General features: G+C 53.3%; 11 protein-coding genes across 11 annotated transcripts; 7 read left to right on the top strand and 4 right to left on the bottom strand.

Annotated features, from left to right (window-relative positions):
* Positions 1–660: 660 nt before the first annotated feature.
* On the bottom strand, positions 661–2,769 carry HMPREF1541_01737 (uncharacterized protein; the record flags this gene model as incomplete). The annotated part of the gene is made up of 3 exons (XM_008716094.1): positions 661–2,111; positions 2,210–2,404; positions 2,451–2,769. The coding sequence occupies 3 exons, from the start codon at positions 2,767–2,769 to the stop codon at positions 661–663; spliced, it is 1,965 nt and encodes a 654-aa protein (XP_008714316.1).
* A 2,315-nt stretch (positions 2,770–5,084) lies between these two features.
* Positions 5,085–6,060, bottom strand: HMPREF1541_01736 (uncharacterized protein; the record flags this gene model as incomplete). Its single annotated transcript, XM_008716093.1, has 5 exons — positions 5,085–5,441; positions 5,498–5,646; positions 5,704–5,869; positions 5,919–5,970; positions 6,020–6,060. 5 exons carry the CDS (start codon positions 6,058–6,060, stop codon positions 5,085–5,087), a joined length of 765 nt encoding a protein of 254 aa, XP_008714315.1.
* A 982-nt stretch (positions 6,061–7,042) lies between these two features.
* On the top strand, positions 7,043–7,654 carry HMPREF1541_01735 (uncharacterized protein; the record flags this gene model as incomplete). Its single annotated transcript, XM_008716092.1, has 4 exons — positions 7,043–7,058; positions 7,111–7,221; positions 7,355–7,470; positions 7,601–7,654. The coding sequence occupies 4 exons, from the start codon at positions 7,043–7,045 to the stop codon at positions 7,652–7,654; spliced, it is 297 nt and encodes a 98-aa protein (XP_008714314.1).
* Positions 7,655–7,918: 264 nt separating this feature from the next.
* On the bottom strand, positions 7,919–10,297 carry HMPREF1541_01734 (uncharacterized protein; the record flags this gene model as incomplete). Its single annotated transcript, XM_008716091.1, has 1 exon — positions 7,919–10,297. One exon carries the CDS (start codon positions 10,295–10,297, stop codon positions 7,919–7,921), a length of 2,379 nt encoding a protein of 792 aa, XP_008714313.1.
* Positions 10,298–10,622: 325 nt separating this feature from the next.
* On the top strand, positions 10,623–12,137 carry HMPREF1541_01733 (uncharacterized protein; the record flags this gene model as incomplete). Its single annotated transcript, XM_008716090.1, has 1 exon — positions 10,623–12,137. One exon carries the CDS (start codon positions 10,623–10,625, stop codon positions 12,135–12,137), a length of 1,515 nt encoding a protein of 504 aa, XP_008714312.1.
* A 1,442-nt stretch (positions 12,138–13,579) lies between these two features.
* On the top strand, positions 13,580–14,899 carry HMPREF1541_01732 (uncharacterized protein; the record flags this gene model as incomplete). The annotated part of the gene is made up of 1 exon (XM_008716089.1): positions 13,580–14,899. One exon carries the CDS (start codon positions 13,580–13,582, stop codon positions 14,897–14,899), a length of 1,320 nt encoding a protein of 439 aa, XP_008714311.1.
* Positions 14,900–15,317: 418 nt separating this feature from the next.
* On the top strand, positions 15,318–16,530 carry HMPREF1541_01731 (uncharacterized protein; the record flags this gene model as incomplete). Its single annotated transcript, XM_008716088.1, has 2 exons — positions 15,318–15,554; positions 15,607–16,530. 2 exons carry the CDS (start codon positions 15,318–15,320, stop codon positions 16,528–16,530), a joined length of 1,161 nt encoding a protein of 386 aa, XP_008714310.1.
* A 988-nt stretch (positions 16,531–17,518) lies between these two features.
* On the top strand, positions 17,519–18,270 carry HMPREF1541_01730 (uncharacterized protein; the record flags this gene model as incomplete). Its single annotated transcript, XM_008716087.1, has 2 exons — positions 17,519–17,556; positions 17,607–18,270. 2 exons carry the CDS (start codon positions 17,519–17,521, stop codon positions 18,268–18,270), a joined length of 702 nt encoding a protein of 233 aa, XP_008714309.1.
* A 960-nt stretch (positions 18,271–19,230) lies between these two features.
* On the top strand, positions 19,231–20,265 carry HMPREF1541_01729 (uncharacterized protein; the record flags this gene model as incomplete). The annotated part of the gene is made up of 1 exon (XM_008716086.1): positions 19,231–20,265. The coding sequence occupies one exon, from the start codon at positions 19,231–19,233 to the stop codon at positions 20,263–20,265; it is 1,035 nt and encodes a 344-aa protein (XP_008714308.1).
* A 1,563-nt stretch (positions 20,266–21,828) lies between these two features.
* On the top strand, positions 21,829–22,620 carry HMPREF1541_01728 (uncharacterized protein; the record flags this gene model as incomplete). The annotated part of the gene is made up of 2 exons (XM_008716085.1): positions 21,829–21,872; positions 21,942–22,620. 2 exons carry the CDS (start codon positions 21,829–21,831, stop codon positions 22,618–22,620), a joined length of 723 nt encoding a protein of 240 aa, XP_008714307.1.
* A 320-nt stretch (positions 22,621–22,940) lies between these two features.
* On the bottom strand, positions 22,941–24,854 carry HMPREF1541_01727 (uncharacterized protein; the record flags this gene model as incomplete). Its single annotated transcript, XM_008716084.1, has 1 exon — positions 22,941–24,854. The coding sequence occupies one exon, from the start codon at positions 24,852–24,854 to the stop codon at positions 22,941–22,943; it is 1,914 nt and encodes a 637-aa protein (XP_008714306.1).
* Between the last annotated feature and the right edge of the window lie 374 nt (positions 24,855–25,228).

Here is a 25,228-nt window from a genome sequence, read left to right as displayed (position 1 = left end):
ATGCTCTTTCCAGATACGTTGCGGTGACTGACGAAGGGCTTCCGCATCGCCAACAAACTCGATTGATTTGCCCTAACTGCTTGCTCGGTATCTTGGGCTCATTCCCAAGAAAGTCCTAGTGGTCCCTCCCAGCCTTAGACAGCAACTGCAGACCCCGGGATGAGGGAGAATCGAGCCACTCGCGAAGCGTAGCATAGTTGCAGGATTCGGGATACATCGAAGGAGCCCATGTCTTTCGCCACATTCGTTAGAACTCACACGATGGCGGCCCTGTCCTCGTTTCGGCCCACAACCACGAAGTAGAAGCCAGAGGCAGCGGTCGCAGCGAATCCCCAGGAGAAAGTGGTGTTATGTGAGCACAGACAGCTCCTTTGACAGGGCACAGGACCATTTTCCTCTTTCAGCAGGAGGCCTCTGGATGTCCTCGTAGTTGACCCTCACCCCAAAAAGGCGGCAGCGGCGGCGGCGGCGGCGGCGCGCTTATAGCCCAAAAGAGTAAATGCGCACCCCTGGCCCCCCAGCTCTGCGTCCTTTGGCCTTGTCTTTACACACACCCCCGGGCCCGAGCAATGATAACCCCAGCCCAGCCCATGCAAACACAAAGGATGTAACACTTTTTAGAACTCGCCCCGTCATTACAATTACGCCTCCACCCGAAGTTCAGCCCGCGCTCAAGAAGCCGCGTTGTTCGTTCCGGCCCTTCTCCCCACTGAACGCGTCGACTTTGACGCCGACGAACACAATCTCCAGACCGCCGCGGATGCTGTCCTGCGGGTTGGGCTGGACCCGCAGCCGCCACTGCGCGGCGCGGATGATCCACTCGGTCGCCGGCTGCTGCTCCTGCTGCTTCGAGGGAATGGGCTGCGCTGGGGAGGGGTTGGAGGTCGATGGGCGCTTGCGCTTCTTCGACTGCGAGGTGGCTGATTCCCTGGGATCGGTTGGGGGGTGACCCGTTTGAATCGGTGGTGGTGCGGCGTGCGTGCGGCTCTGCTGTGGGATTTGGTGGGGATTTGGTCGCTGCTGTGGCTGCTGCTGCGGCTGCTGGGAAGGATGGTGTTTCTGCCCTGGCGCGGCAGGGCTTGGCCGGTGCGCTGCCGTAGTCTTCGTCTGCCGTCCCATCGATGATGGCGGCGGCGGCGGCGGCTGCTGCTCCTCCTCTTCGTCATCTTCCTCTCCCATGGCTTCATCCTCATCTTGACTCTCGTCCCCGGCATCGGGTCCGTACAACATCCTTCGACCCCACTCCGTGCTCGCATCCACCTCAATCCGCTCTCCATCCAATGTCACGCTCGTAGCCTCTTCGAATCGCACCTTCACACGGTCCTCGCTTAGTGGAGTATGCCCAGGACTCTTGCCCTCTCCAGCTTGGCCCTGCCCCTGACTCAAGACCATTAGGCCCAACGGTGCGTTGGTAGGTAGGTTCATCTTATTGGCCACCACTTGGAACAGGCTCCCTACCCGTGCCTTGGTCAGATTGTGGAAGTCTGCCCGCATATCCGTCAGGTCGAGCTGCATGCTCTCGCCACCAATCTCAACGACCAGTTCGTAGGACGTCTCGTCCGTGAATGGGCGCGCATACGAAACCCAGCCGGCTGTCGGCACTGATAGAGTGTGGTGGGAAGGCGAGCTCGGCGGCGATGGCACACTGGATGCATCGGGTGTGAAGCTGACGCCACTAGGCTTTACGTCCTCTAGGCGCAGTGTGATCTCGTGCCGCTCGCGCGCAAGGTTGTATGCGATACTGTGCGCAATGATCTTCTGCTCCAAACCCCTGAGATGGAAGTATCGGCAGTCGCGCAGAAGCTCGGCGCGGTGGGACTCGTTGCGGATGTGCAGTGGATACCCGCGCAGGAGGTGCAATAGTTCGGCAAAAATTTCGGCGCTGCGGCCGGGCACGTAGGGCGGAGTGATGGACGGGGGCCGCAGTAGGCCACGTCGGTCGAGGCCTGGGAAGACTTCACCAGGAGTGCTGAAGAAGACGGCAAAGCCTAGGCTGAAAAAGTTCGGGCTGTTGCCAGGCTCCGAGAAGACGTCTTTGGGAATTTGGAAATGGCGCTCACCGATTTGAATAAAGATTTCCGATTCGAAAAGTTGGTCTATTAGTCGGGGAACTGCTTGAGCGTTAGCTGCGGCGGGTGGGAAAGGACTGAAATATCTGGGAGGGGGACAGGGGAAGACGTGATAGATGACAGATGCAGGCTCGACATACGGCTGTAGAACTGTGCGTCGGCGAATAGCTTGACAAAGTGACTACCATCCTGCGGCTTGACGTAGTAGCCCTGTAGATGGCGTGCAATGTCGCGAAAGGTTATTGGATCGCGGTCAATGTAAAGAGTGCGCACGCCGCCAGATTCCTCATTCTGGCGAATCTGCTCCTCGAAGAACTGCGTAAAGTAGGATGGGGCTGTACCTTATCAGCCATGAATCTATGTCGAGATCAGAAAACTTACCATCGGAGGATATTGAAGCGCCAGACAAGCGGAATAGGTCTGAGCCTATCTGTATCGGAAAGACTTTCTCGGGTGGCAGTATAGAAGGTGGGTGTCCAGATGGAGGTCTCGTGCCAGCTCTGAATCCTGCTCGCTGTCCCGGAGTTTCTGCTGTTGACACGGGTGGCACTGGAATTGGCCCAGATCGTGGCGTTGAAGCTGCTGATTGCCGGGTTCGTCGAGCTTGTTGACTTGTGGTAGTGGGAGGGCGACCCTGTGTGAATGATTTGTCCGACTGAGCTTCTGTCTCATCGGGAGACGCTGGACCGCGTCCGGACATCCGCTCGAAGGACACTGAGCGTATCTTATTCGAAGGACGCTCGTTCTTCTTGCCGTCACTGCTCACAGGCGACTCGAGCGAGTCTGCTTTGCGTTTGAGGACTGACCTCGGTGGTGGTGGAGGGACAAATGCATTCACGGTCTTCGTATTCTTCGCTGGTTGACTTGAATCTGCAGCTCTTGTTGACGTGCTTGAGTCGGCCTGCTTCTCTGGTGGAGATTCGCTTGTTGATTGGCTTACCGACCTGACTCCCGCTGGAGTGTCGAATTCCTGAAAGGCTTCGGTGTGCTCATTGATCAATACACCAGTTGGTTCGTAAATTGGCTGTGGCGCAAAATGCAAGTAAGGCACAGAAGCAGAAGCCGAAGCCCAAGGCTGTGATCGGAAGCTTGCAAGGTTCAGAGAGGCGCTAGTTGTATTAGTAGTTGGATTGCCTGAGCTGGGAGATTTCGTATGGTGGATGTTCTCGGAGGGATTTAAGACACCATTAGTATATCCTGATGGCACCTGGTGTGCTGAAGAAGTACTAGTTAGCTTATTGGTGTAAGCAGGGTAGCGTTGGTTGGCAGATGAGGCGTCGTGTAAGGATGAAAATGCAATGTCCTGATTAGTAGCGCTCACTCGCCGCCCCAAACCCTCGGCCTGAATGGGAGAAATCGAAATGGCTGGGGAATTGAAGTTTGTCTCGGTTGTGTCCGAGAAGGCAACGTTATCGTGGAATCCGAAAGCATCGTGTGGGTCCGTCATTACTGGGAAGAAACGGACCCCGGGGAAGCAACGGTTCTGAGTTGCGCGTACGGCTCAAGCAAGAGTGCAGTATATGCGCGGTGCACATCAGCGCGCTGCCCAGGTGGTGCGGTGGGCACCCGGGGAGCCAGTCAACCGTGCTTCGGGCAACTATGGGGCCTGGTCACGGGGGACGACGGCATAAGATACGCCCCCAAGCTCGCCCCCGAAAGACGCCAGTGAGTTTGACAGCGCTGGAGCACAAAAATCGCGCTTGGTTGGGGACTTGGAGCGCAGCAGCTTGCGACCGCTTGGCAGCACCTGTGTGATGAGTAAGCCCTGAGTCAGGTAGAGGCGCGAGAGCCATTGGCCAGCTAGCATGAGAGGGTATCCTGGTGAGGAGTCTTGTGACGCAGGCCGATTACGAAGAGTGACGCCCACAAAGTCAGACTCAGATGGTGGAATGGGAAGTAAAGTCAGATTGGAAATGAGTACGTACAGGAATGAACGAGGCAGCCCAGGTCAGGTTGGAGCTCAAAGCGGTCAAGTTAGGCCTGGTTGCGGGCACCGCCAGATGCCGTTCTGCACTAGACCCGATGCTGTGGCGCCTGATGACACGCAGCCGAACGAGACTTCCAGACAGCTGGGAAGGCGGGTGACGGAGCAGAGTGGATGGCTTCGCCTATCAACGAGAGGTGTCTGACTGTCGAGGGGCGCGGATTCCCGACCAGGGTTTAAAGCCTGGGCAGGCAGAGCAGCAGGATAATTCAGAGCCTTTTGGGCAGGTGGTGTGATGATGCTCTCTTCGATGTTAAGGTAGAATCTTGGGAAGAGCCTTGAAGCGAACACCCGAAGCTGTTGAGTCGTACGGCCAGACTCCAGGCTAGGCGGCGGAGGCGGCAGCCCGTCTGTCGACAAACCCTGGGAGCTAACAAGGCAACGTGTATGCCAGTGATGTGACCACAACTTAACTACTTCAAAGCTCTAAGCTCGAGCTGGGGCGGCCTGGCCACGTCTGGGCCTGGTTGTTCGCCTGGTGGCCTATTCGAAAGAGAGGGCCTTGGCAGAGTGATTCCGAGTGATGAGTTTGTGTTGGTAGGAGGCGGCGGCATTCGTGTTGCTGCTGCAGACGAACTACTCATCAACAGCAAAAGACAGTCGTCTTATAGCGAAGGCGATAGCCGCGTAGGAACCATGTGTTCATCCATCTATGTTGCCACGGCTTGGGGAATTCGAATTGGATGGCCCTATCATGGCCTTTGGCCCCCAAACCCCTCTCGCTCCCCGACACAAACGTACTACAACAAACCCAGAGCTGAACATTTTGGCCCTTTGCCGACTGTACGGCTGATATATTCATCATACTAACCGGTACCGATGGTACTCCGTACATAGACGCAGTCAGCACATTGGTGACCTTGGAGATGTAGCAGGGTTACAGGGACGGATATTCGATCTTAGTGATGCCCCTGCCAGCACACGCCAAATTGCTCTCGAACAAGCTGCTGACTGTCGTCATTATTTGGGCGCATCGCTGCGACATTGATCTATTGGAGGAGCTGTGGCGATCCTGTAATTGATCTCCGCTCTCACAGATTACTCTTAAAGCTACCTTCGATGTCTTCAATCTTCTTGATGGACCGCTTGTACGCCTCTCGTTCGTGCAACCGGTCGACATAAGCCCACATCAACGGACACTGTTCTCGCGACATGCCGGAACGACTCTGTCCAGCCTCCAATGGAAAGGACATGAGGATGTCAGCTGCAGTGATGTGCTTTCCACACAGATACTCGCCACTGTCGGGCGAGGACTTCAGCTGTTCCTCGAGAAATGCATAGTGCGTTTTGAAGTTCGGCTCGAGGAAGAGAGAGCTCACTCTGTTGGCCACACTGTTGGTGACTGGTCGAATGAAGAAAGGGACAGGCGCATTCCTGATTCCTGGAATCTCAGTAAGCACAAATCGCTGCACGGCCCATTCGAAGGTTGCTTGCCTTGGATGACTAGCGAGAATACCATGTAAGGCATGATCGATCCCTCCGCATAATGCATGAAGAAGCGATAACGCAGCCATGACTCAGTTTCACCTCCGACACGACCATCCTCGCCGTCTTTGTACCGTTTCGGCACCAAGTGCTTGCCATAATAGTCACCTGGATGCGTCTGGATCAGCCACAGATCCCAAACATGTACTCAATAACACAACTTACATAAGTATTCGACGATAGCAGCAGATTCCGCCAGCACTAGTGGCTCATTTGAATTCGAAGTCTCGATGGTGATGACGGGCGACTTTCCTAGCGGATGTACCTTCTTGAGCTCGGGCGGTGCAAGCTTGTCTTTGCCCCGCTTGTATGTCTTGAGCTCATAAGGGATCTGTATATTGTGTTAGTGACTTGTGGGATGCTCGTACATAGAAGCTGACCTGCAGTTCTTCAAGAAGCCACAAGATACGATGCGATCTGGAAACCTCGAGCCTGGTGTGAGACGTCAGACGTGGTCAAGCTGATGAATCTGGACCCTTACCAATGCAAAGTGATCTTAGGTACGGTGCTAGGAGATGTCATGATGCCGAGTGTTGGAAGGGTGTGTAGGACGATAGCAGTCGCACGTCCCAGACGTTGGTTTTACACCTCGACAAGACTAGGAGGGAGAAGATGCCTCGGTACGCGCATGAGCCCTTTTTGCAGATCAGCAACACATGCAACGTTTGAGCTTAATCTCGGGACTGCCGCTAAACTACCTTTCTAGACATTCAAGTCATTGAACGTATTAGTTAGGTTATTGGAAGATTCAAGTCGGCACAAGTATGGCAATAATGCTACCTTCGTCATACCTCCATACGACTGCTGGCGGATACGTACGCCAAGAAACCTTGACGGCGTCTGCGCGAGACCACATATACTGTGAGACTCTGCGTCTCATGTCCAGATTCCCATCATGAGCCACTATGGGCTCTTCTGCATGAAAGCTTTCAAAGTTCAGGTGCTTGCGATCCACCACACTTCTGATGAGACCCAAAGGGGAAGCATGCGAAATAGCTATAGGATATTTCTGTTTAGCACTTTATAGCCATGTTTCGGGAACCATTCAATCTCAGAGAAAAGCGGAGTAGATTCACAAATTCCCGGGCACTTGAGGAACTTGTAGCAAAGATCTTTCTTCAGCGAGAGTCCCGATGTGTCCGTAGGGTGTGCAGTTGCAATAGGTCAATGGGAACTGACATCAGCGCAGCGTGACTTTTGGTCCCACGAGCGTGGCCATCTTCCTTAGGGAACTTGGTGAGTCCAGGTAGCACTTAACAAGTCGGATAATGACAGCCATGGTTGGCATCGGGGGAGGCGAGTTCGACAAAGCTCACGCAAATTGGTAAGAAGCCGGAATCTTGTCTTGAAGATTGGGCGTTGCCCGCCAAGCCAGCACCCGGCACTGATGTTCCTCCGCTCCGAACCCCAAACTGCACCTCATCTCGATATGGTGACCAGCTCCAAAGCCCAGCAATCAACGTCCACGCGATCACCAATAGCTTGACATCCTGCGATCGCGACCATGGCGGGCCCTAATGGTATGTGTGCCTGTATCCCAATGGCGAATTCAAGAGCTAACCGTGTCTACAGCCTTCCGCACGGACCCTGCGATCCAGAAGTACAATGGTAGAGCTCACCCATTCCCACCCGCCCCGACCCTCCCTCCGACCCCTCAAGGGCTTCGAAAGCGCCTCAGCAACAGTATCTTCGTCGCTGCCTGAGTGTTCGCGCAAGCCCGACAGGAACATGACTTGCCGCAGCTAACTCCAGCCTGTCCACCCGACTCGAACCCAAGGAAACGTAGGGAGAAAGCCCTGCTAACATGCTACGCCAGAACACATGAAAAATCGATGGAAGTACTTCCGCTGGACACCACGCGTCGCACTCGTCGGCTTCATGTACGGCGTCTTCGTGCCCAGCCTCTTCGCGACCGTGTTCTACAGGACTGATGTAAGTTTCACCCTTTTGGGATCTTGAAGGTTGCGGTGTTCTTGGAGCAGACGTTCTATGCGAAGCTGTGGAAAAGTTGCATTTCTCGCAGGGTGGGCGATCGAGGCAACAAGGCTGACTTTTGACGCAGGGCAAATGGGATATGAGGGGCAAGCTGAGGGGGGACACGATTTCCGAGTGGTGAGAGTGGCGTGCGGAACGTTGGCAAGAGCAAATGCGACATGTTATCAGCAGCCTATGGTAAATCGATGGATGATCTGTCTGCGAAAAAAGGACGAGCATGAGCCTAGAGGACTGTACATAGGGGGGTCGGGCATATGCAGCGACAAGTCGACAGAATAGGTTATCAAAAGACCTGAAAGCAGTTGGGAGTCTTCGCATGCAAGCAGCTATCATGATGATCCGGACGTGCCGCCATCTCAACGTATTTCATAGTTCATGTCGCCCTTCAGGTTCCCTTGACCTCATCACCAAGCTTCGCCAAAGCATCCTCATAGATCTCCTTCCAAGCCTCCATATCCACCTCCATCTGCACCTTTTGCACCTTCCCATCCCTTTCTATTGCATTCTCGCTGCCCTTGCCTCCGATCTCGCCCCAGAACCACCTCCCCTCCCGGTGCTCCACGATCGTCCACGCAGTGCCCTCCTTACCCGCCCGCGCAGTCCTGCCTACGCGGTGCACGTACGTCAACGCACTACTAGGTACATCGTAGCTAACGACATGGGACAATTCCGAGATGTCCAGGCCGCGAGACGCTCGGTCCGTAGCGATCAGGACGGGGGTCCGCCCGGACCGAAACGAGGAGAGGGCGTGACGTGAGGAAGAGGAGGAAGCGGTGGATTTGGTGAGGGTGCTGATGAGGGGCGCAATCTCAGGGTATAAGAGTGACAGAAGGCGTGAGAGTCGGAGCGTGGCGGCCGTAGAGCGTGTGAAGATTAGAACGCGGGTTGCAGAGGTTCGGGAGCTGGCCTCAATCGCCGGACTGGACTTTTTGTCTCGACGCTCTGCAGAGCTTGAGGAGGACACCGAATCATCAGAATCGGAATCACTGTCGGTGTCGGTGTCGGTGTCGCTGTCCGTGGACGAGTCGGTCTCGGAGGCGGAAGTCGAGCTCTCGGACCCATCCTCGGGTTTGGAGTCACTCGCATTGACTGTCTTCGGCAGACTGTGCAATATTCGGCTTTGCAATAGCTCCAGCAGGTACATAGGCTTTTCATACCCATCCTTGATTGGTATGACGAACTCTGTAAGTGAGGATGGGAGGTGGAATGCACCGTCCGCAGCTACAGGGGGTCCATTGGCGTCGTTGTCTGAACACACAACTTCCTTGGGCTGCGAAGGAGGATGTCCAAGCACCACTAGCTTTGGATTGACTAGGCCCATCGAGTTGAGCTTAGAGATATCTCTTGTCATGGTGGCCGATAGCAGTACCTTCCTGACATCTCGGGGAGGTGCCTGCATTCGCATGTGCCGGAGCAGTCGGTCGCGTTCAGCAGTTGCCGCTTGTGAGCGTAGCGCTGGCACCACGACGTCAATCCATTCTTGGTAGCTTTCGTTCAGTAGACGATCAGCCTCGTCAACGGCGAGCCATTTGACATGGTCCAGATTGAAGCCGGGTGTTGAGCGTAGATGGTCAACGAGTCTGCCGGGAGTGGTGATTAGTATATCAACTTTGGACCCGAGTTGCTTGACGAAGTGGATTGAGCTTGGCTGTCGCCGCTCCCGTGCTTCTTGAATGAAGTCAGCCACTGAAAAGCTGCTCCAGTCTACAGGCGCTCTCTGTTCTCTCTCCCATCTTTCTGGGTCGTAGACCTCTTCCTCCGCAACTACCAGGTTTTGCTCGCCCTTCAAGGTCTTGTTCCCAGATGCGGTAGCAATCTTCAATTTTGTCCCCGCTGCACAACTTTCGCAGGTTTTTCGCACTTGTTGGACCAACTCTCTCGTTGGTACGACTATCACACCGCGTAACTTTGTGTCGGAGTACTCTTTCAGATCCTCGATCATCGGCAACACGTACGCCAAGGTCTTACCCGACCCGGTTGCTGCAGAAACACATACGTCGCCCTCATGCTTCTCGGATCCTTCAAGCAGCAGCGGAAGTACCGTAGTCTGTATCGGGAATGATTTCTCAAGCCCGTGCTTTCTCAAGTTCTCGACTGTTGAGGCAGCAATGGTAAAGTCTGAGAACTTTTTCGTCTGCCTGTGTACGACTCTGACAGCGTTCGACTGCCACGATGGTAAGACCGAATATGTTGGCTTTTGTACTGGTACATCGACCACCTCTGGTTGCGGTATGGGCTCTAGTCCGTGCAGCTCGTTTGCTTGCTTCGCAGTCTCTTCATCTTCTGGATCCGGGACAGCAGGTCTCTCCGCCAGCGCTCTGTTGAATTTAGATAGCACACCACCATGCTTCTTGTTGTATTCCTCGTCTGCTTCATCGGGGTGCTGGTGCTCGTTCTTCCGCTTCTTAGCTTTGGTCTTGGGTCTCGAGCCTGTGACTTCCGTCTCTACAGCTTCGTGTAGTTCCTCGTTCGCAGCTTTTAATTCATCTTCACTCGTGTTGAGGCCCAATGAGCTGTCTTCAACCAATGCTGCCTTATTTTCGGCGGCTTTGAAGTTCGCCTCCTTGGGAATTTTCAACTTGGCACTTCCTGCCGTCACTCCTGCTGCTTGAGATTCATCTGCTCGGTCGTTCTTCAGCCGTTTCTTGCTCTTGGTAGAGTGCTCGTCCTGGGTTCGTTTCCGCTTCTCGAGTTTGGGAGAATCATGTCGAGATGTTATCGGCTTTGACGCTGTTGGTATATAGCGAGCGTAGAATTGCGACATTGTAAGACATATCGTGCCTGCGGCGAGCAGACGTTTCACTCCCTCGATCAGAAAAAAGTTGCGGAGAAGTTGGCAGAACTCGGGGATCGACACACCGCCTGGGGCGCAAGCAGTCAGCCTTGTGGGGGTCTTCTCGCCTATATTACCTTGTTCGGTGACCCCTACCAAAGCACCTCCAGGGGCCAGGATGTAGGAACGCAAAGAAGCTTCAATTCGCAACGTCGATACGATCAGTGTGATGGCCATACAGCACGCGACCAGGAATGAGTCCACATAGGCATCAGATTCCGTTACCGAGCAGGTGTGATACGCCCCCGGAGTCGAGATGCCATACAATATTGCGATGGTCTGTGACTTCTTCTATCCCCAGCCAGGAGGAATCGAAAGCCACATCTACCAGCTGTCAACCAAGTTGATAGACCGAGGGCACAAAGTCGTCGTCATCACCCACGCCTATCAAGGACGAACAGGAGTGCGCTATCTTACGAATGGATTGAAGGTGTACCAGGTCCCGTTTCTGGTCATCTACCGAGAGACGACTATGCCAACAGTCTTCTCTTGCTTTCCCATCTTCCGAAACATCTTTATTCGGGAGGAGATCCAAATTGTGCACGGACATGCTAGCTTAAGCAGTTTCTGCCATGAAGGCATTCTGCACGCCAGGACTATGGGTCTTCGGACAGTGTTTACGGATCATTCGCTCTTTGGCTTCGCCGATGCCGCGTCCATTCTCACGAATAAACTCCTCAAGTTTACTATGAGTGATGTCGATCATGTCATATGCGTCAGCCATACTTGCAAAGAGAACACCGTTTTGCGAGCGTCACTCGACCCATTGATGGTGTCGGTCATTCCCAATGCCGTGGTCGCTGAGAATTTCCAGCCACTTCTCCATCAGCCCAAAGGACAGGATCGTGGATCTATGAGGCCTCGACCGCTTGCCAAACGCTTAAGTCCGAATGATGAGGTCGTCATTGTTATCATATCTCGTCTCTTCTACAACAAAGGCACCGATCTTCTCATTGCCGCCATTCCCAGAATCTTGGCAGCTCACCCCAAAGTCCGCTTTATTATAGCAGGCTCTGGACCGAAAGCGATCGATCTTGAGCAGATGCTAGAAAGAAGAGTTTTGCAAGACAAAGTCGAGCTTCTTGGCCCGGTCAGACATGAAGAAGTCCGAGATGTCATGGTTCGAGGACATATCTACCTGAATCCTAGTCTCACAGAAGCATTTGGAACTGTCATTGTCGAGGCTGCCAGTTGTGGTCTATATGTTGTATGCACGCGCGTTGGTGGTATACCAGAAGTACTTCCGGCACACATGACGACATTCGCAAAACCGGAAGAGGACGATCTGGTAGCAGCGACGGGAAAAGCAATCATGGATCTACGTTCCGGCAAGGTCAGAACCGAGCGCTTCCACGACCAAGTCAAAATAATGTATTCATGGGCTGATGTAGCTCAGCGGACGGAGCGTGTCTATGACGGGATCATTGGAGCCATCAGCGAGGAGGAATTCTACGGGCATCATTCGCGTGCCACCTGGAGTGGTGCACGTGGTCGAACGGGGGTGCACAGCTACGCACTAATCGACCGTCTCAAGCGATATTACGGCTGCGGTGTATGGGCAGGCAAGCTATTCTGCCTATGCGCCATCATCGACTACATTATTTTCCTCTTCCTCGAGCTATTCTATCCAAGGTCAAACATTGACATAGCCCGGAACTGGCCACGCAAGCCGTTCATCAACGACAAAAACAAACCGGTCGAGAATGGTTTGCGAAGACGCAGAGGCAACGATCTGATGGATCGGAGAAACGGAAGCCTAGTTATGGGATGAAAATGAAACGCTGATATGTGGTTCCCATGCTGTCCAGGCTCTAAGTTCGCTCTCAGCTGCTACAGCACCCAATCAGTCCGTCCGGCAAACCTCTGGATGGGCCGGTTTTGGAATTTACGTGTCCAACAGTTAGCTGTGGACCGATGCCGGCGCCCAGTGCGCCATGCCGTCTCGACGGAAGGCCACGTCGTCGAGATACTGACTCTGCGTTCGAGAACTGCAATCGACAAGCACGGTCACGCCAACCATTGTACAGACACTCCGGACGTTCTGGTCAGCATCGGCTCACCGTTTCTCCCTGCTGTCACCACGTGCACCTTCTCAATGTTGAGCACGGACGGTGCCCCTGGTTGTCCACCAAGATCAACTACATGGGCGAGAATGTATTCCTTGGTGCAGGATGCATGTCAAACAACGGCCACTTCAGGAGCAGTCTTGGTACCTGAGTGGGAAGTGAGAGCACTGATTCTGCGCCTTGCGATTGGACAAGAAGGGAGGGGCGGAGCCTGGCTCCCGAAATCTCCGCAATGACTCCGCGGCGGCTTGAGTGAGAAGCGGTCAACCTCATACCAGCCTGGTCTGCAAAACAATATGCCCCTATATCTTCTGGTAATCACATAGTGGTTGGTTGACTGTATCCCAAGCCGGAAGGATCTGCTCGTTGACGCATATGCTGCTCCAGAAGCCTGCTGTGCGATGTTTGTTGGTTGACTGGCAGCGACTTGGTTAGTACCAATGAAATCCAGCAGATTTCCAACAGTACGATGTGAGACAGCCAGTCGAGCCTTTGTCTATCTTTCGGGGTAAAGAATATATCGGTCATCGAGACAAGCATTTTCTATTTTCTATTTTCATGGGATCGGGACAGCAATCTCGAAAACGAACCATGCCAGGCCCATCAAAATCTCCTCGGCGCAAGCGGAAGCAAAGCGATATTGACAGGTCCAGTCGTGGCATTGGCGCTGACACGGTTGAAAAAACATTCTTCATTCCCTATCAACCCCCTCACAATTCCAAACGAGATGCTGAGTTGGTGGATGCTGCGAGACGATCATACATCGCGCGGAGATGGCACAAAAAGCAACAGGGAACGACCACCACAGCAGAACCCTCCGATATGCACCCGCACGAAGGACCCAATTATTTATCGGTATGATATTCTCTGGCACTCCTCGCATTCAGGTCAATCTGACTAATTTGTGCAAAAGCCCAGCAAACTTAGAGAGGAAATCACACTACACCCAACCGCTGAGCCAGAACAGACAAACACCCTACCGTCTAGTGCATTTCGTCCTGCTCATATCTTTGCCAGCGGTCAGCGGTCTAACATGCAGCATGATGTTACCAACGCTAGTGCTTCAGCCAACCGTGCCTTAACCACTGCGCGAAACGTGTCGAATAGCCAACCGACCCCACGATCCGATACCATATCGAGGGCAATGATGTTGACTAAGATCGACATAGCACCAGGTCTCGATGTGAGGCTCGGGTCCCTGGATCCGTTCACGTCGCTGGGCTATACGATAGACGCCGATACGGCTAACCTACTCCATTACTTCCATACGACGTGGGCTCAGACGGCTTTCCAGTCTGCTACCAATGGCAACGATGTGCAGAGAGTCAGACAGTCCGAGGCATCTCAGGTGATTCAGCAAGTGATGGGAGATAAGCTTGTAGCTCCTGCATTTCTTGCTGCCATCGGCATGCGAGTCACTGCGCTGCATAGTACGGTATCCACTGCCGAACGCCACGCCGCTTCTGCACTGTGTCAGCTCCGGTCCTCACTTGACCGAGAAAGCGCCAGCAATGAGCAATTGCTCCTGTCAATACTGTTTCTCGCTGCTTACGAGACCTACTGTTTCAATTTGGAAGGCACCAGGACACATCTTCGGGCGTTAAGGCGTTTGAATGCCCAGAGACACTTGACAGGCTACCTCAAGGCACTGTGCCGCAATGTCGACTTATTCAGCGCCTCTTCATTACTCAAGCCTCCCATCTTTCCTATACCCACCACAATCCCAACACCAGTTCCTGAGCACCTGACGGTTGGTCATGGCTTCTTGAACTACAGTGATGTGCTCGGTCTCGGAATGAACAGTATATTGCGCAGCATCATTTCATGTGGCAACGTTGCCGAAGAGTTCAAGCTTCGCCAGGGAGCAGAGGAGCATATGCGTTTCGATTTGCTGCAGATCGTTGCGTGGAGCGAGTCGCTTACATATCAGTTGCTCGAGCAGATGCCCGGAACTCCTGTCAAGGAGTGCTGCATCATTGCCTTGCTGATGTGGCTATCCTACCTTCCGGCAGCGATGATGGGCTCGAAGGACGGCAGCTCGCTTGCGCCATCGAAAAGCTTCTTGAAGATGATACCAGGCCGAGGTACCGGCCTCGTCAACAGGCTCAAGGCTTCGACTCTGGACTCATATTTGCATCTTTGGATTCTGGCGGTGGGGATCGTTTGTGCAGTTGACCAAGATGACACACGGTACTGCGCCGTCGAATTTGTTCAGCTGGCCTACCGTCTTGACGTGTCTGACGTCAGGCACTGCTTTCGCCAGTTTCTCTGGCTTGACAATTTCGACCTCATTGACTACGATGTGATGATGCAGCTTCTGGACCATGAGACGTCCCAGCAGGCGCTGCAGACGGCCGTCAGTTGGGCGGCTAAGACAAAGGGCCAGTCTTCACGAAGCGTCGAGGAGAAGCAGAGCTCGGTGAGAGTGACCAATCGGCCAAGCAACGGGTATCGGCTTGGAGGTTGACAGGATGGGCCAGCCCCGGGCAGTCAACCAACGGCAATACCGGATACGTGCAGCGGTTCCGATGAACATGGCCTGGGCCCGTGCCCGATTGAAGTGTATGTCTTGGCATCCGCACCTTTTTTCGCCTGGCATTCCAGCATTCCGCTTATTTCTTTTGTCACTGTTTTGAGGAGGGCATATAATCTCAACACTGCACATGGATTCCACGTGTAGTCGGATATGCTCGCCGCGCTCGTGGCTCAGCCGTACTGCAACCTTTTGGAATGGGCCAGGGCTGGCCACTGTTGGGAAGGGCTGCAAGGGCAGACGTCTGGTAATGGCCAGGCAAAAAATGTCATCCTTCTCTTGAGTTGCCTCGATGGTATTAAAAGACTTACCTCGAGGTCTCTCATGTTGCCTGTTCTCAAGCACAGTGAAAATGAGAATCACGCAGCTGTTCGTGCTTGCCTCGGTTTCCGCACTTGCATACTCACACGCCACCATCCAAGCCGCATGGATCAACGGCGTCGACCAGGGCCAAGGCGATTCCCGCAATGGATACATCCGATTTCCGCCCAATAACTCACCTGTCTTAGAAGTCACGTCTTCAGACATGACTTGCAACAAGAACAGTGGTCCTGTGGCGAAGACGTTGCAAGTGAAGGCCGGTGACAAGGTAAGCAATATCATATGGCTCCTCCGAGTGAATGCAGACTCATGTTGCACAGTTCGAGTTCGAGTGGCGACATCAGAGTCGAACCGCGGGCGACCAGATCATCGACCCTTCTCACAAAGGACCTATTTTGGTTTATATTGCAAACACTGATCAAGGCGCCGCCGGTCGAGGATGGGTGAAGCTTTACGAAGACGGCTATAACGGGCAGTGGGCTGTCGAAAGGCTGAGGGCAAATGGAGGCAGACACGGCATCACCATCCCCGATATCGCACCCGGCAAATACCTCCTACGCGCTGAAATCATCGCTCTCCACGAAGCCTTCTCTGCGAAGGGAGCGCAATTCTATATGGAATGTGTCCAGATCGAGGTCACGTCGTCTGGGAGCAAGACCTTACCTGCTGGGGTCTCACTGCCTGGAGCCTACAGCGCGAACGATCCAGGTATACTTTTCAACCTCTATAACGGCTTCCAAAGTTACACCATTCCAGGTCCACCTGTCTGGGACGGCGCATCGGGCCCTCCACAATCTTCCGTTGCGGCGTCGTCGGCCTCAACGAAGATCTCGTCTGCAAGCCAGGTCCCCACCTCCTCCACATCACAGCCAACGACGTTACAGACACGTCTCAGTACCAGCAGTACGGCCCACACTCTGACCTCGCATGCTACCACAACCCCTGCCCAGTCTACCACGGCCCCTGCCCAGCCCACCACTCCCCCCGCAACGGGCGTCAAGGCTGGCTACATCTACGAACAATGCGCTGGTAACAATTGGACCGGGCCGAAGGGCTGCTACGAAGGTCTAGTGTGCACAGAATTCAACCCGTGGTATTCACAATGTCTTCCAGGTCAAGGTCCGCGACCTGCTTCGATCTGGGAGCAGTGCGGAGGCCAGGATTGGCCGGGCGCAAAGACGTGTCACCCTGGCCTCGTCTGCAACGTTCTGAACCCGTGGTACTCCCAGTGTATCCGCCCTTGACAGGGTGCGGGCCGACGGTGAATACGAAAGGCATAAGTCTGTACTCCATAGACATAGATCTGCGTCGGAGAGATAGAATTCATGTACTTAATTCCACATATTATCTGTCTACGGTATTCAGCCCTCCCAGAGGAGGAATGGACGACAGGCTGCCTTCTTCCAGGTCAGATCGATCATCTTGCCCGCTTTGTTGCGCCGCACCTGCCATCCGATGCTTTTGCTTGGACCCTGATTGTCCGAGAAACTGCTCGCATTGGCCTCTCCACCACCATCACTATTCTGCAACGTACGGCTGAGCATTTCTTCGAAATAGGATTCTTCTTATCGGACATCTTGCTATCAACACCATGTCCGGCACTCTCGCCTCTTCGCACAAACGCAAAAGCCACACCGCCCTGAGTTTGCCACCTTGATTCTGTACGGAATGGACACGAAGCGAGCCTCGAAGATGTCAGCACACAATGAGAACGTCAAAGAGGAAAATCAAGCAACGACATAGAAGGTTGAGTACATTTGAACAGCTAGATTTATGTCAGGACTCCCTCATAGACCGCTCGGGTGGTCATCCTGTTGGAAGTCAACTCCCAGCTTCCTCTAATAGGTCTATATAGCTCGGGCCTTGGCCCAACGTTGGGAACCCCTTTGACGGACTTTGCCTCACCTTCGTGACACATCCTAGAGACGCGATGATACATGCGTTACGAAAACAGCATCTGATATCGTCAAGGCAGTGACTACTCGGAGATATCTCTCTACAGCCAGCTCATGTCGCACAATCTTCGTATGCTGAGACTTGTTCAGTGAAGGCTCACCGTAGAGTCTGCGGGTCAGTCATACACTGTCACTGAGACAGAACCACATGTTGTCTGAAGCCAAGGAATAACAGAATCCCGCCGCCGCACAGTCTCCGCCTGATCTCTACTGCGACTTCATTCCAATCACCAATATTTGATTAGCTCAAAGGATCCTGCTTTCCATTTCTGAAACCATGAATGCTTTACCAACGGAGATGACCAAGTTCTCTGAGTAAGCAAGGTCGCACCCCGCCCCGTGGGATCATTGCTAATTAGTCTCAGGCACAGCTCAAGCGCCATCGTCAAGGTCATCGTCGGCCAAGGCATGAACCAGCGCGTCCACAACCTCCACAAATCCCTCCTCACGGAGAAGTCAGAGTTCTTCCGCGGTTGCCTCGCCGGCCACTTCGTCGAAGCCAACACCAACCAAGTCTTGCTTCCCAACGACGATCCCCAAGCCTTCGAGTGCTTCGTCAACTGGGCGTATGGCGGCACCGTTGCAGCCGATATGACCGTCGACGAGTGCATTCAAGCCTACATTCTCGCCCACAAACTGTCGTACGACAGCACGCCACAGCTGCAGGAGCTAATCATCCAAACCCTCAACGGGGCAGCGAACAAGGAAGCCATCACACTGAAGCAAGTGCAGAAGGTGGTAAACTCTGACCTCGCCGAGTCGGATCTCATGGACGCCGTCATCGTCGGGCTTGCGAATGCCGCGGACAAGAATTGGGAAGTCATGTCGAAGGACGAGACTTGGCATGGCATCTTGTCTGCCGACGCAGGGCTGACGCTACGGGTGCTGGCTGCGCTGCGCACGAGCTGGTCTGTCAAGACGAAAGATGCGCTTGTTTCCTCTGGCAAGCGGACTGGAGGCGCGCAGGCTAAGAAGCGAACGAGGGAGCAAATGTTGGCCACGGGCTTTGGAAATCATCCACGTGTCTGACAGCTCTGGCCCAACGAGTTGCAAGAGCCGTGGGGTGGGGGTGAAAGTGCTGTTGCTAGGTGCGAACGAAGATTCACGCCGTCCTTGGGATAGATATTTAGGGTCGCCGGGCAGCCGAATGCAGAGCTTGTTGCTTATCGAAATCTAGGGGCCTGACATTAGGCGCGAAGCGGTCGGCTGAGACTTTGGCTGAGAGCACACATATATGATAACTGATCACCAGAAATTGAAGTGTCCAGAATGATATTTTTCTAAGTCAGCTCTCGTTCCAGTAAAGTGCGGTGCACCAGTGATGTGGTTGCCGTGCACCTTCTCCAATTTTGCCTCATTGCCCCTGCTGAGTTCAGCCTCGCCATTGCCAAGCACCATCTGCAAACGTGCGTATGACGGCAAAACATGATTCTGGGAGCCATTCAACAGCTTTAAAGCTCAATCATCGTGTCTTATAGAGCAATTTAAGTTGACTGTGGTCCCTACACAATAGACTAGCAGCCCAGGATGGCAGGGCCGCCCTGGTCGAAGCTCAGCCACGTGAGACAGTTGTGAATCTCAACAATCCTATCTTCCGAGAGTTCTCTGTCAACATTGCCTCACTCGACTGCCAACCACGAATTCTCCATGGGGTGGTTTTCTCTAATGATTAACAGCAAGCAGCCTGCTTCATCGAAATAAGCACGTACGCCAACTAGGTCTTTTTTTAGGGGTGTTGCAAAAAGGCACTGCCATAAAATTGGCACAAATACAAAGAAACATTATGCGAAAGATTTCGTGCTTTCTCGGGGAGCGATTATACGCGAGATAAATCAGTGAGAAGGCTATGCGGCATATAGATGTCTTCTCGCAAGATCCACTTAGGTGTTGCTTCAGCTTCAATGATTGGTGTTTTTGTCCCGAGTAGCTTCAAGCTTCTGGATACTGCAATTCAATCTACGCTAGTGGGTAGCTCTACGATCGTATAACATGACGTCGCACAAATCCGCCCGTCTCAACAAAAAGAGAGCTGCTCAGCTTCTTACACAAGTCCGGCTTCCTTTAGCAGCCAACGCTGCTCCAGCTGTGCAGGCTTCACGAGCAATTCGGCTTCCTGCAGCGGTTCGAAGACTAGGTCCACCTCGGAACGCCGGTTTCAACGACCTTCCGTGGGTGGTGAAGAAAAAGGTTTACCTCATGACGACCAACTATGAGCATGATATCTTTCCACTCCCCTGCCCAGTCCGCTGGGTCCAGTATGAGGAAGGCAACGCCCGGCAAAGAGATCGTCACTATAAGCAGAGACACCAGTCGAAGAGACTAAGTCTACTGGCGGTAAGTCGCACCACAAGAGATGAAGTTGGACGGTGTAGACGTCCGTATGGTCCCTGGCACCACCCCATCATGAGCACGGTGAAACATGGCCAGCTTACCCACGACGGACCAACGCCCGAGAACTACAACGACAACCTGGATCAAGTAATACCAAGAGACGTTCGCGATTGGATGCAACACCTTATCATCCATTCAGACCATATGAACACTCTGCGATACCAGCCGCCTGGTGCAGTTGGCCAGTATCGAATGCCCGACTTCGATCGGGTCTTCCAGTCATGCTTCACCAATCCCGTCACCATATGGTTTCCTCATTTCTTCGAGGCTTGGAAGCATCTCGAGGTTCTCCCGCAGCTCAGCGCCCACAAAGATGCAATGTTGGCACTCAAAAAGGGGCAGACGCTCGAGATCAGGAACTGGCTTCCAAATTGGGCCGGTATGCGTACAGTGCTGGCATGGCCCGGTTTCCCAACTCCTGCGCTGTGGGCCAGGGACTGGGCTGAGGTGGTGGACAGAGCGATATTAGGAGCCATGTTCAGCATGGAGCTGGAGTTTCAGGTCAGCCCGAGGAAGATGATGCATGTCAAAATCCTTCATACGTTCGAGGATGGGTCACGGGGAATTTTGATGAAGGCATTGTCTAGGCAGGCATCATATTGCGGGAAGTTTTACTACGGGCAGCGTAAATAAGTAACAACCTACATAAGCAGTTCTTGGGTCATACGGGGTGAAAGTACCCAATTTCTGGTTGCTGTAATAGCAAAGTATTCGGTTGAATCGTTTTGCATGACCTCCAAGTTGGGTTGAAAGCTTTCATTGTACATCGGTTGTTTCTTAGTATGTAGTATACGCTAAGGGAACAATGCACAGGCTTCATACCTGCCCGACCGGCATTGACAGACAAAGGCGAGGGTAGACAATAGAGCTACCAATTTTGGAAGCTTTGGAAAGATTGGCATGGTTACAGCGAAGTCCCCAGGATGCCAAAAAGGTTCAGATGCTAGCACTGGATACTTTGCCGAGTAAAACACGCGACCAATGGTGTGAGGTATACTGATCGATATCGATTGCAGCCTCAATGAACAACATTTCGAACTTACCCCAGGCCGTCCTCGATCCTGGGCTAAATGCTCGTCCTACTTTCAACAGCCTGCCAGACGAGATACTTGATAATGTCCTTGGATTTGCCGTGGTCGACGACTCTCTGGAACCCCATCCAATTCCGGACCCGCTCAAGGATCCTCGCCGCCGCGCCGGCTATTTGCATCCGAACAACTTGAATCTCGCATTGATAAACTGGCGAATAAGGCGTGCACTCTTAAGTATAGCTGCTGCAAACAGGCTGAACCAAGGTATAGTAGGCGGAAAGCTTATGCGCAAGGGAGTGGCCCCAGCTAGATATCTACGAAGAATTGTGAGGATCTTGCCAGCTGCGCTGCGGCAGAACCTGACCTATCTGTGTATGCATGTCGATCACATGAAGGCACTGCGTAGAGACCCGGATTCAGCACGAGACATCACCACACAGTTTCCCCGGGTCTGCAATTTTCGATTTCCATCGTCAGCGGCTGTAGTGATCTGGTTTCCGAGCTTCCGGGTTGCATGGGATGGGTATCTGCAGTACTTGCCACACCCTACCAAGGACGAGATACTGTGCAAAAAGCTCAATGACCCCGATGCGACACTCTCCCATTTCCCGCGGGCTCATATGCCACCTATTCCAGACCCAATCTGGAGGGCCGTCTGTAGAAGGGTCATGGTCCTGCGAGACTTCAAGGTGAAGCTGGAATTCCAAACTGGGGAGCGCAAGATGGCCCAGGTGAGCCTCTGGGTCCTCGCTTCCAGCCCCCAGACGGTTCGCAGCAGTCTTTTGGTTGTTCCAAGATCCAAGTCTATCTGTGGTAGGTGGTACTACAACAAGCGCAAGTGAAACGTCAAGACGTAAAGGCGGAGGGTACCGATCGCTGGAACGGGATTGGCAGCTGGGCGCTCAGCATCGATATTGAAGTAGACCGAGGTGGGGTTTGGTACCAGGGCAGCTCACCGTCACCTCTGCCTAGTTGAAGGTTATTGTTTTCCTGAGTAACAGTGAGTAGTCCCCTGGTGTATTTGACTTGGTTCCAGTACGGTAAGTACAAACGCAGTCTATAGATAAACCGTGTTTCTCCTCAGTATTCTCTGCTTTGTACTTCTCTCGAGCAATTGACGCATATCACACTACTGCTAACCTCCCACAAGTAGCCACTACACAAAATGGTGTCTGAGGGGATCGACAGCAATCCTCTACTGGTTGGCATGTAAGTCCTTACTACTACTGATACTCTTGCAACTCAAAGTAGTTGTTCCGTCGCTAACTTTAGCACCAGGAGCACACAAGAGCCTCCAGTCAAGGTCAGCGTCTACCCAGACCTCAACGACTTGACCAAATGCTCGTCATTCTACTTGCCGCCTTCGCTCCTCAAAGAGAAGTCGGAATATTTTCGGGGCGCTCTCAGTGGCAAATTGATGGAGTCGGAGGTTAGCGAGGTCAAACTTGTGGACGTACATCCCAAGGCGGTCAAGATGTTTGTTGAATGGTTGTACCTCCGCAAGCTGCACATCCAGGACGCCGATACACAGCCTGTCTTTGTCGACGGGGACTTCATGCGTGCCTATCAATTGGCCGATCGGCTACTGTGTCCCGAGGCTTGTAAGAACGAGATCATGAATTCCCTCCAGGAGCTTCATCTGCGTCGTGGCTTCCATCCGATCGACCTTGGCCAGGCGTACACAAACTCTCTGCCGGATAGCCTCCCCTGGCGATATCTTATTCATCACGTGGCCTCCGACTTGACCGATGTAGATCTGTACAAGCACTTCACCACCTATCAGGCGTGGAACCATCTTCCCTGCGGCGTTGTCAGACCATTGTTCACCGAGTTCCATAAACTGTGCGTGGGGTCGCTGAAAGAGGAGACTGCTAAAGACCCCGCTAGGCAGACCGGCTGTCGATGGCAAGTACACACCAACAAAAAGGAGTCGAAGTGTCGGAACCCATGTTCTTAGTGAGCACCATTTCTATGCGAGGAGAAGCTTCCTTAAAGCTTCCTTGGCTGGAGTAAGAGGCTGGAGGGCGGTTGTAGTGGTCTTATTTCGCATCTTCATCCAAAGCGACCATGAAGCGCAGTTGAGTGGTTTAGTCTTGACACCCACAATTCAGAACAAACAATAATATGGTTTACTATTCATAGCCCTTCGACAACCTTCATTATCAGAGTCAGTCCGTAGGTTAAGATGCCAAATACGTTGAGAGTAACAATAGTGCCAATCATGACGAGCCGAAGCTGCCTTCCTCCCGCCAACCGCCCAGAAGCAGGCCGGCCTCATCAAGGATGCCGCGTCAAGTCAGAATTTGTTATGAGCTTGGGCTGTCTAGCCTCCAGCTTCATCCGATCACCCACCGGGTCCAAAGTATCAGCACTCCAGTTATTAGAACAACAACACGCGATGCACTCGTCACAGTCGTCCGCCTTCTCCTTGTCCTTCAGCGCCTGCTCCGGGTCCGTGCCCGACATATCGCAAGTTATGTCCACAGCCCAGATTTTCCTCGCGCCCTCACTGGAGCTTCGCGATGACATGCTGCTGGGGCTGATATCCGACACTAATTTGATGTCGATGCGCAGGTTCAGAGCGTTGAGGGTGCCGGACATGCCTTTCTTCTTGTCTACCTGAAGGATCGAAATTCCTCTCGACCACCCATATGACTTGCTGGGGACACCTGCTGTGCATGATAGCCACTGGTTATCGAAGATCTCCTGATGTGGCTTGGAAGTCGGCCCCCACGCGCAAGCTTGATCAAACAGATCCTCATCACGTCTGAATTGTGTCGGCGCGGACTTCTTGGGCCCGTGGTTGTTTGCCAGGAGCAGCATTGGGTTGAAATCTTCGTCGAATCCCAGCTTGAGCCAGCGGACCCGAGACCAGCCCTTGGCTTTTTCACTCTGGAGTTGTCCTTCTGTCTTGACCTTCGGCTCGATGTAGACAACTCCAGCACTGCCCCAGTCCTTCGGTCCGATATGGACTCGATCTGCCTCGGATTGATTGCCGCCTTTCGAGAGGATTCGTACCTGGCAATCATCATGACCAGGAGGGGCGATGTTCCGGAGCCAGAACCCATAGTAGCGATCGAGAGGCTGCTCGGTGGTGGGATCGATGGGCACGCGAATCGGCCGTATATGAAGACTATCCTGGTCTGAATTACCAAGGAGCAGTGTGCCACCAGCATACGACCCATTGATTCGGATGTACTCATCCTCGGTTTCAGTCGAAGTTCGCGAAACGACAATCGCTACCTTGGAGTCGGGACAAGGTTTGCGCGTGCAGTTGAGGAGAGCATAGTAAGTCTCCATGCTGTGAGGAAAGGTCTTGAGACTGATCGAGACTTCGCCGTTGTTCTCCGAGAAGCCCTTTGAACCACGCGTGCTGATTGTGTCGCCGCAACCGGCGAAAGATTCGGGCGAGGGGGCGTACAGCCCGGCAGTGCGTTGCTCATTGCTCATTGACCACGCAAAGATCGACTCGTCCTTGCCTTGAAGGACGATAGCTTGCTGTAGACGGCGGAATGCCTTCTCGCGTTCTCCGTAGATCTGTCCCATGTTGACGCCGAAGATCCCCAAAAGCGAATAGGCTCTGTCCTCGATCCTGGTCGTCGTCCTCTTCGCAGCCCATGACATCCGCTGAGCAACAGAACAGCTGGCAGGACTGACGGTATTGCTCAGAACATCTTCGGGAACACCGGTCTTTGTCGATAATTCGTGGAGAAGATCGGTCTTCATTCCCAGATGTGCCCAACGACAATCGTAGAAGCCGGCTCGCTCAGGTCCGATGAGCTCCTGCAAAGTCCAGCCCCGGTCGAACCAAGCGGAATCCATCATGGACTTTCTGTCAGGACCCACATCCTCCAGATAGACAATGCACAGATCACTGGCCTGATACCAACGATACATGCTGTTGATCGCCTCGCTCAATTCGTTCAAATCCCGCTTGTTGATACAGCAGGTGTCGTCCCAACCATAGCGATAGCCAAGGGACGCAGCCAAATCGCAGAAGCCTCTGAGTTTCGCATAGCCTGGCTTGTCGTAGAAGTTGCGTGCCTCGGCTATATCTGCGTACGATACTTCGTCCGTGGCGGCGGCCCATCTGTGTGAGAGGATTGCATATTTGTTTCCCTGGAACTCTTTGCCAAGTTCCGAGTCGGCTACTTCCTCAAATTGTAGTGTGGTGGTATTGATGAATCGCATGACTGGTTCATCATGGTGTATAAGCGAAGGACTGATTCTGAACGGAACGTGGGAGCACGGGACAGCGTGGACTGGCTCGCAATATATAGGTCTCAGAGCTCCTGAAACTGAAACACGACATGACGACTGAAAAGGCTTAGATTCAGCCACCTCGCCGCGGGGACGGGATATTGGGGGGCCTTTTCTTGGCATCAGGCAGATTGCTCCAAATCCTACCTAACAACATCCTGTGTGCCGTCTTTAAAGCAAGTTCCAAGCTGTGCGGAGGAGGGGTATGACGGAAGGCCCGAAGGTTGCGATTGTCCAGGCTGACGATTGCATAAATGACCAAAAATATGCGTGAAATGATTGAAAGCGCTTCGACTTAGGTCCAG

This window comes from Cyphellophora europaea (genome assembly GCF_000365145.1).
Source record: "Cyphellophora europaea CBS 101466 unplaced genomic scaffold supercont1.2, whole genome shotgun sequence".
Classification (NCBI taxonomy): Eukaryota; Fungi; Ascomycota; class Eurotiomycetes; order Chaetothyriales; family Cyphellophoraceae; genus Cyphellophora; species Cyphellophora europaea.
The sequence above is the reverse complement of the archived record's forward strand: the minus strand, read 5'-3'. Positions and strand labels throughout refer to the sequence as shown.